A 9679-nucleotide genomic window follows, 5' to 3' on the forward strand; every position below is an offset into this window, starting at 1 on the left:
ATAAATGGATACTCATGGCAGTCTATGGTCCAGCTCAAGAGGAGTTTAAAACGCCTTTCTTGACTGAACTCGTATGCGCTTGCCAACAAAACCCGCTTCCTACTCTAATCGGTGGGGATTTTAATATTATGAGAAATAGCAGTGAGAAGAATAACGATAGATTTAGTGGCCGCTGGCCTTTCCTGTTCAATGCTGTCATTGACAGCTTTGATCTTAGGGAAATTGATTTGACAGGTAGACAATTTACTTGGGCTAATTCTCTACCTCACCCCACTTATGAAAAGCTTGATAGGGTCTTAATGACGACTGAATGGGAGTTTAAATATCCTATGGTGACTGTACATGCTCTTGATAGAGGTGTTTCAGACCATACACCTTTACTACTTGACACCGGCACACCAGCCTTCACGAGAATAGCAAAACCATTTAAAATGGAACTCAATTGGTTCTATCGTGAGGATTTCTATGATCGAGTTGTAGAAATATGGAATAAGCCGGTGAGGGGCCAAAATTCTGTCCAGAGATGGATTAAAAAAATAGGAGCACTACGCAAATATCTCCGAGGTTGGGCCTCACATACAAATGGTGTATATAAACAACAGAAAATAACCCTTCAGTCTACCATCCATAACCTTGATATTGCCGCTGAAAATCGGGACTTAACTGAGGATGAGAGAAGCCAGCTTGATCAAGCTAGAAGCGATCTGGCCAAACTCTTGAGAGAGGAAGAATTAAAATTCTATCAGCGAGCAAAGGCCACTGATGTTCTACTTGGGGATAATAACACCCGTTACTTCCAAATGGTTGCCAATGGTAAACATAGGAAGAAAAGAATTTTCTCTCTGGACCATGAAGATGAAAAAATAGAAGGTCAGACTAACCTTAAGAACTATATCACACATTTCTACAAGGACTTATTTGGACCATCACAAGATAATACCATGACCTTAGATGAGGCACAAACATTTGATATTCCGCAAGTCACCCAAGCTAAAAACGAATTCCTAACGGCTTCTTTTACGAAAAAGGAGATTCGGGATGCAGTTTTTGCGATGGAACACAATAAAGCACCAGGGCCAGATGGCTTCCCAGCCGAGTTTTATCAAAAGTTTTGGGATGTCATCAAAGGTGACCTGATGCAAATGTTCCATGATCTCCACTCGGGAACTCTGCCGCTCTTTAGCCTCAACTTTGGTGTTATAACTCTGATTCCAAAAGTCCAAGATGCTAATAGAATTCAATAGTATCGACCAATTTGCTTACTAAATGCCAGCTTCAAAATTTTCACTAAAGTGGCAACCATTAGAATTAACTCAATAGCAGATCATATAGTTGGTCCAACTCAAACGGCCTTTATGCAAGGACGTAACATCCTTGAGGGAGTCATCATTCTGCATGAGACAATTCATGAGTTGCATCATAAAAAGCAAAGTGGAGTTATTTTTAAAAATAGACTTCGAAAAGGCTTACGACAAAGTGAGATGGCCTTTCTTGCTGCAAACAATGCGGATGAAAGGATTCTCTCCTAGATGGATCTTTTGGGTGTAAGATTTTATATCAGGCGGGAGTGTGGCAATCAATATTAATGATGAGGTCAGACCTTACTTTCAAACGAAAAAAGGCCTTTGACAGGGGGACCCACTATCCCCCATTTTGTTTAACATTATAGCTGATATGCTAGCTATAATAATTAAATGAGCCAAAGCAGATAATCAGATTAGTGGAATAGTGCCACATCTAGTTGATGAAGGTTTATCTATCCTACAATATGCTGATGACACGATACTCTTTATGGATCATGACCTCGAAAAAGCTCGCAACATGAAGTTATTACTTTGTGCATTCGAGCAACTTTCAGGGCTTAAAATAAACTTTCACAAGAGCGAAATATTCTGCTTTGGAGCAGCACAAGAATATTTGCCCCAATATACAGAGCTTTTTGGTTGTAATCAAGGAGCTTTTCCAATGAGGTATTTAGGCATACCTATACACTATAGGAGGCTCTCAAATGCAGATTGGAAAAGAGTAGAAGAACGTTTTGAAAAAAGACTAAGCAGTTGGAAAGGGAAACATTTATCAACTGGTGGACGCTTGACACTGATTAACTCAGTACTTAGCAGCTTACCAATGTACATGATGTCCTTTTTTGCGATCCCAAAAGGAGTTCTCAAGAAATTAGATTACTTCAGATCAAGATTTTTTTGGCAAAGTGATGAACATAAACGTAAATACCGATTAGCCAAATGGGACATATTATGCCAACCCAAAAACCAAGGTGGACTTGGAATACACAATTTAGACATCAAGAACACAGCCCTTCTGAGTAAGTGGATTTTCAAATTGCTCACAACTGAGGGTACATGGCAACAAATGCTACACAAAAAATATTTAGGATCTAAGCCCCTTTCGCAAGTTCAGTGGAAAAATGGGGACTCACATTTCTGGGCTAGCTTGATGAAGGTTAAACAGGATTTTCTCCATTTTGGGACCTTCATAATTCAGGATGGATCACAAGTAAGATTCTGGGAAGATAGGTGGCTAGGACAGTCAACTCTGCGGGAATAATATCCTTGTCTTTACAACATAGCACGGCATAAACAGGTTTCTGTAGCTGAAGTGCTAAGCACGTCTCCACCTACTCTATCCTGGAGAAGAGATCTAATTGGATACAAATTAGTGGCTTGGAACAAATTACTTCCACGCATCACGCATATTGTGTTAAGCCAGCATGAAGACGAATTTCGTTGGAACTTGCATCCTAATGGACAGTTCTCAGTCAAATCTCATTACCTGGCAATGATCTATAATGATGTCCCCAATATTAATAAAGGCTTATGGAAATTAAAAGCTCCTTTGAAGATCAAGGTTTTTCTGTGGTACCTACGTAGAGGCATAGTGTTAACCAAAGATAACTTAGCTAAACGTAATTGGCATGGCAGTAAACAGTGTTGCTTTTGTCACAAAGATGAAACAATTAAGCACCTGATTTTTGAGTGTCGTTTCACTCATGCTGTTTGGTCTGTTATTCATGCGGCTTCAGGCTTGTCTCAACCACATAGTGTTTCAAACATGTTTGGGTCTTGGCTCTGTGGTCTTAGTAAAGATCTGAAGTCGTTAGCTTTGTTAGGAGCAGCAGCTACGTGTTGGTCGCTTTGGTTATGTAGGAATGACCTAGTTTTTGAGAAGAAATGCACTTCTTTTCCTTTACAGGTTATATACTCGATTATTCACTGGCTTCGTACATGGACTGTCCTACAGAAGCCAACTTCGCAAGGTTTGGTTGTAGCGGCATCTCAACATTTGGCGCAGGTGGCCAAGGAATTTTTTACCCGGGCACATGGGTGGCAGTCTAGTCTTCGGATTGAGCGTTATTAGTGTGCCTTTTTGTTTTAAGATCTTTTGTAAGGCTGTGTGTATCCTTGTTATACAGAGGCCGGAAGTGTTTCAAGGTCTTTGTATCATCTTGATGTAACGATCTTGAAATTAATAAAGCTTTCCTTATAAAAAAAGTATTGTTGTCAAGTTTAGTTCCTGCATTAGTTCAATTTCAGGGTCCGAATTCACATAGTCAAGCTAAGGTCTACTTCAGTGCAACTTGTTTGCCATAGAGCATAGGCTAGTCATCATTTTCTTTGGAGTGTCACTTTGATGCAATAGTAAATTTACTATTCAAGTAATCATAGGCTTTTCATGGAAGGATTAGTTCATTTCATTTATTTTCATACTTCTGTAGACTATGGAGGATTGGAGCTGGATGTCTCTTCACAATCGTACATGTGCTGAGTACTTAGAAGGTCTGAAATCATTCATAAGTACTGCAATGGTGGATATGTTGAATCAGCACAAGACAACTATGTGTTGTCCATGCATTGATTGTGAGAATGAAAAGCAGTACTCAAGTTCATTATCAGTCCATGCCCACCTGATCATCCGAGGATTCATGTGTGACTATAGATGTTGGAACAAGCATGGAGAAGGAGTTAATGATCGAGACTTGCAAGTTTGTTGTATGAACCAAGGATTCTCTAGTAACCTACGTCAGGATGATGGAACTCACATGCTGCTAGCCAGGACAACGAGGAAGTACCCTTTTGCAGCCCGGATCTCAGTGATGATAAGCTAGCAGATATTAGTGCCAATTATGTCCAAATAGCAGAGAATCTCGAGGAGATGGTGCGTGATGCCATGAGGTTTGATGAGTATACTGAGGCAGAGTTGAAGAAGTTGAAAAGGCTGGTGGCAGGTATGAGAATGCCGCTCTATCAGAGTTGCAAGGAGAACTATACAAAGTTGCTTGCTACTCTCAAGCTTCTCCAGTTGAAGGCAACACATCACTAGACTGACCGGAGTTTTGATGAATTGCTACATCTATTGGAGGACATGCTGCCTGAGAGGAATGAGTTACCCAAGAGCACATATGAGGCCAAGCAGATTGTTTGCCCTATGGGATTGGAGGTCAAAAAAATCCATGCTTGTAAGAATGACTAAATCTTGTTTCATGGCGATAACGCTGATCTAACTGAATGCCCCTAGTGTGGAACCTCTCGATACAAATGAAGAAATGACGGGGTGATCACGACAAGAGACATGGAGCTCCTCGGAAGGTGGCATGGTACTTTCCTATAATTCCTCGCCTGAAGCGTTTGTTTGCAACTACTAAGGACGCACAACTGTTGAGTTGGCACAAGGAGGGATGCAAGATTGATGATTACCTACGGCATCCAGCAGATGCTATTCAGTGGTGCGACATCAATTCCAAGTATATTTTTTTCTAATGAGCCAAGGAATATTCGCTTTGCACTAAGCACAGATGGCATGAACCCATTCGGTCACATGAGTAGCTGTGTTTGGCCTGTTTTGTTGTCTATCTACAACATTCCACCGTGGTTGTGTAACAAGAGGAAATACATGATGATGCCAATTTTGATCTCAGGTCCGCATCAGCTAGGGAATGACATCGACGTGTATCTGAGGCCGGTTGTGGACGAGCTCAAGACGCTCTGGTCAGACGGTGTTAAGGTATATGATGGGTTCAAGCGAGAGTCATTCAAGGTGCGTGCCATGTGTTAAGCACCATCAATGATGTTCTGGGACACCGTTGCTTATCTAGGCAGTCTAAAGGGGAGAAAGATTGCTTTCAATGCTTAGATGACACCGAGACTCTTTGGTTGAACAATTCAAAGAAAAGGGTGTACATAAGACATCATCGTTTCCTTCCCTGAACCCAACCTTACCGGCGCATGAAATGCCAGTTTGATGGCATGATTGAGACATGATCTGCTCCGAGGCATTTCACTGGGCATGATGTTTATGACCAGGTGAAGGATGTCAATGTTACAATGGGGAAGAACAAAAAGAGTGCACATGGAAAGTGAAAGCGCAAGGAAGAAGTTGCTGATAAGAGGTGAAAGAAGATGTCAATTCTGTGGGAACTACCTTATTGGAAAGACTTAGCAGTTCGCCACAACATCGATGTCATGCATGTGAAAAAGAATGTTTGTGATAGCTTACTCGGAACACTCTTGAACAGCAAGGGGAAAACCAAGGACCATGCAAATGCACGAGCAGATATGGAAGATTTGGATATAAGGCCCGAGTTGCGTCCTTATTAGGGCCCCAGTGCTCGAATATCATTATGTGCCATAAATCTAACTAGGGAAGAGAAGCAGGAGCTGTGCGACTTCTTCCATAGCGTGAAAGTTCCCTCTGGATACTCAGCAGAAATCAGGAAACTTGTGGCAGCAAAAGAGAACAAAATGCTCCCCATGAAGGCTCATGATTGCAATGTCATGCTCACAACAGTGCTTGCGGTTGGTATCAAGAAGATTTTGCCAGAAAAAGTCCGAATGGCAATCATGAGCCTATGCTTCTTCTTCAATGCAATATCTCAAAAGGTTCTTGATGAGAGGTCATTGGACAATCTTGAAAAGAACATTTTTGAGACAATGTGTCTTCTAGAGGCGTATTTTCCACCGACATTCTTTGATGTATCCATTCATCTCATTGTTCATCTAGTTAAGGAAATAAGGTACCTTGGTCCCGTGTTCCTCCATCATATGTATCCGTACGAGAGATTCATGAGTACTATGAATAGGTATCAAAGAGTATTTATATGTTGAATTCATCAGATTTTGAGGTTTTCATTGTGGGATATAATTATCTATATGACCTCTTCAACTTTGACGCATTGGATTGCTCCCTTTTCGATCCTAAGTAATTGTTGATAATTGCTATATTAATTCCATATGTTCTCGTGGTAAGTAATTGTTGTAGTAATTGTTGATAATTGTTATAGTAATTGTTGATAGTTGCTATATTATTGCCATCTGTTCTAGCAAGCTGAGCTGAGACGCTGAGAGAGCGTAGGGCCAGCACACACACTGCTACTGCTAGTAGTGCCAGTAAAGGCTACTGGCACTAGTGACGTCTTGAACCATGGCATAATCATAAATTGCTGCATTATGATGGTTTCATTACTGCCTGCCCTGTCCATTAAGACGTGTCTTATTAACGCGCGTCACTTGTTATACGCTATCACTGACATGTTAGGTCGACATGAGTCGCTAATATCTCTTTATTAGTGACGCGTATTTTCAGTGCAAGTCGCTGATATCCCCTTATTAGTGATGCGTATCAACGGTATGAGTCGCTGATATCCCCTTATTAGTGACGCGTATCCTCAGTACGAGTCGTTGATATCTCCTTATCAGTGACGCGGTTTCTCAGTACGTGTCGCTGCTATACTAATATCAGTGGCGCGTTTGGTAAATACGCGTCACTAGTATCTTCGCATCAGTGACGCGTATTTATGCGTCATTAATGTGTTCACATCACAAACGCAACGTAAGTGATGCGTGTTTTCCGCATCACTAATTACTGTTTAGACACGTCACTAACCTAGTTTTCTGGCACAGTGGTAACTCTAGTTGGTGCATGTGTGGACCTAAAGATCAATAGATGCATGTGCATGCTGCGTGTTGCCATATCATCTTCCTCTGACAGGATAGACGACGACACACTACCAAAATGGTAAAGTTCTTCTAGTGTTTTAAGTAGTAATAATACACTACCACTAGTTATAGCATATGAAAATTCTCATTATGGGCCATTTGGTAGAAAGAAATTTATACTAAATGCTGAATGCTAAAACACTATGAGAACCTCACGTCACTTGGAAAAGTTGTAGATTCTGATTGTGACGACGCAGAGGCCAGCCGGCCAATAACCGGTAGTGGTTCGTGTCGTCCATTGGTGACTGTTGGCTCCGAGGACTCGAACCGCAGCGCCCGAACGGCCTGCCAGATGGACGGCCTCAGGCTCTGGTCATGCGCCGTACACCAAAGCCCTACCACCAGCACGCGCTCCATCTGGCGCGCGTCGAAGTTGCCATCTAGCCGAGGATCCGCCGCGTCCAGGGCCTCACCACGGCCATGCATCTCCAGGACCCGCCGCGCCAGATGGACGACGGTGTTCTCATTCTCATCCTGCATGACCACGATGGGCCGCTGGCCGCAAGCGACCTCGAGGAGGACAACGCCGAAGGCGTACATGTCTGATTCGGTGCTGAACCTGCCCGTGACCATGCAGTCCGGGTCCATGTACCCCATGGTGCCGGCCAGCTCCGTGGTGTGCACGCCGCGGCCATGGTCGACGAGCCTCGCCAGCCCAAAGTCGCCGAGCTTGGCGTTGAAAGAGGCGTCCAGCATGACGTTGCTGGGTTTGATGTCCCTGTGCAATACACCTTGTTCGCAGTCTTGATGTAGGTACAGAAGTGCGGAGCCAATCCCAAGGATAATATCATACCTGCAGAAACAGCATATACAGCTAATAAGACAGCAGAATTGCTTCTTTTCTGTTGTGAAAGCTGGACTACATGCATGAGATCACGATTTGAGCTGTAAATAATGGGTGTGACCTGCGCTGCCAAGAGAGTATGTTGTCTGCACTGTAGAGGTGCCTGTCAAGGCTTCCATTTGGCATAAGGTCATAGACGAGGAGGAGCTCGTCATGGCTATGGCACCATCCGATGAGCTTCACCAGGTTGCGGTGCCTCAGCTGGCTGATGATGGTCACCTCGGAGGCGTACTCTTTCCTGCCCTGGCTGGAGCTCCTGGACACTCTTTTTATGGCAACGTGTAGGTTCAGCTGGTCCAGGAAACCTTTGTATACGGAACCGAAGCCACCTTCGCCGAGCTTCTGGTCGTCTGAGAAGTTGCTAGTGGCAGCCGCTAGCACGCCGTAGCTGAATCCTTTTGGTCCAGCTCCGTTCCTGAATTTTCCTTCCATGTCTTCGTCTGCCGCGTTTGCAGTGGCAGTCCTTCCCTTCAACATGCAGCCAAAGAAGAGGCGCAACAAGATGGCAAGGGTTAACAAGAGGATGGCACTAGCAGCCGCCGCGACCATCAGAGACATCTTGGCCTTGGGGTTCTTTGTGCTGGGCGGATCCGGAGGCGGTGGAGCCTCTTCTGATATGGAGTATACACACATTAAAAAAAATCAGTTTCCGTTTTCTTTCATTGCAAATAATTTAATTCAGGTGATATATAAAAGAATAAACTTATATCAGTCTTGGAGATAATAATAATAATATAACGGGAGATTATTTACTGATATATTAAGCATACCGTCAGGTGGTGGCTCTGGCACCGTCATCAGCGTGATCGGCTCCTGGTCGTATTTGACATAGCAGCTGAACGACCTCAGAGAAGCAGCGGTATTGTTCGGCCATTCTTCCAGCAGATCTAGCACGAGGGCATGGAGGCATATAGTGCACCAGGACGGCGTCAGGTCCCTCCTGCACTGCACGAGCCCGTGCACACCAATACCAGTCGTCGGGTCCTTGTAACTTTCGTTGTTGTCCAAGGCGTATCTAAGTGGTGCTGCGGCGGCTTGGGCGATGAGCCTGTTCATCATCTTCCACCGAGTATTGTTCATGCTCACCATGTCATCCACATACACGCTCACGGACTCATACCACGGTTGTTCAGTTTGGTCGGTATATATGGAGGCAAAGTACTCGTCGGAGTAGCGGAGAAGGCACTCTCTGTACAGGAGCGCCCCGGTCCGGCCACTCGGACACGCCGTGCTCGTGTAGGAAGGTGCCCTGTCCAGGCATTTCTTGCAGTCGGCCCAGGCGGTATCGGCGAAGCACATGATGACTCCGAAGACCTGGTCGTTCCGCTTGCCGAAGGTGGTGTTGAGGAACCCGGTGTTTGTGGCGGAGCCGGCGGTGCTGAGGCTGTGGAGGAGACCGTCTCTGTTCACCTGGAACATGCTGCCAGCGCTGAAGTTGCCTCCATTCGCCGGGCAGAGCGTCTTCACCGGAGTGTAAAGCTCCTCAGCAGTAGCGCACCCAGCAAGCAAGCTGGCGGCGGTGAGGAGAACGAGCGTGGTGGGAAGATATGATGACGGCACCAACCACGGACAGCCATGCATGGCCGCTGGTGGGGCTAGCTGTCGTCCACTGAGACGACGTTCGCGCGCAGGCACCAGTGATGCTTCTTCAAGCTTGCTATGAACGTGGTGGGATCGGAGATAAATCGGAACCCCGCTCAGGGCTCAGGCTTGTGTTGTGAGATGATGGATTATTATTGCATGTGAATGAGCTCCGATCCACCAATACATACGGACGGCAACATCGAGGATCAGAGACCAGTTCCAACTTCCAAGGAAGCTGGCA

At 44.7% G+C, this 9679-nt stretch overlaps 1 protein-coding gene across 1 annotated transcript; it reads right to left on the reverse strand.

The window, feature by feature from the left end:
• Nucleotides 1–7151: 7151 nt before the first annotated feature.
• On the reverse strand, nucleotides 7152–9435 carry LOC136550709 (L-type lectin-domain containing receptor kinase IX.1-like). Its single transcript, XM_066542311.1, has 3 exons — nucleotides 8625–9435; nucleotides 7916–8465; nucleotides 7152–7803 (listed from the first exon to the last, which is right to left on the reverse strand). The coding sequence occupies exons 1-3, from the start codon at nucleotides 9433–9435 to the stop codon at nucleotides 7152–7154; spliced, it is 2013 nt and encodes a 670-aa protein (XP_066398408.1).
• Nucleotides 9436–9679: the final 244 nt, after the last annotated feature.

The sequence above is a fragment of the Miscanthus floridulus genome, chromosome 4 (assembly GCF_019320115.1).
Source record: "Miscanthus floridulus cultivar M001 chromosome 4, ASM1932011v1, whole genome shotgun sequence".
Taxonomy (NCBI): domain Eukaryota; kingdom Viridiplantae; phylum Streptophyta; class Magnoliopsida; order Poales; family Poaceae; genus Miscanthus; species Miscanthus floridulus.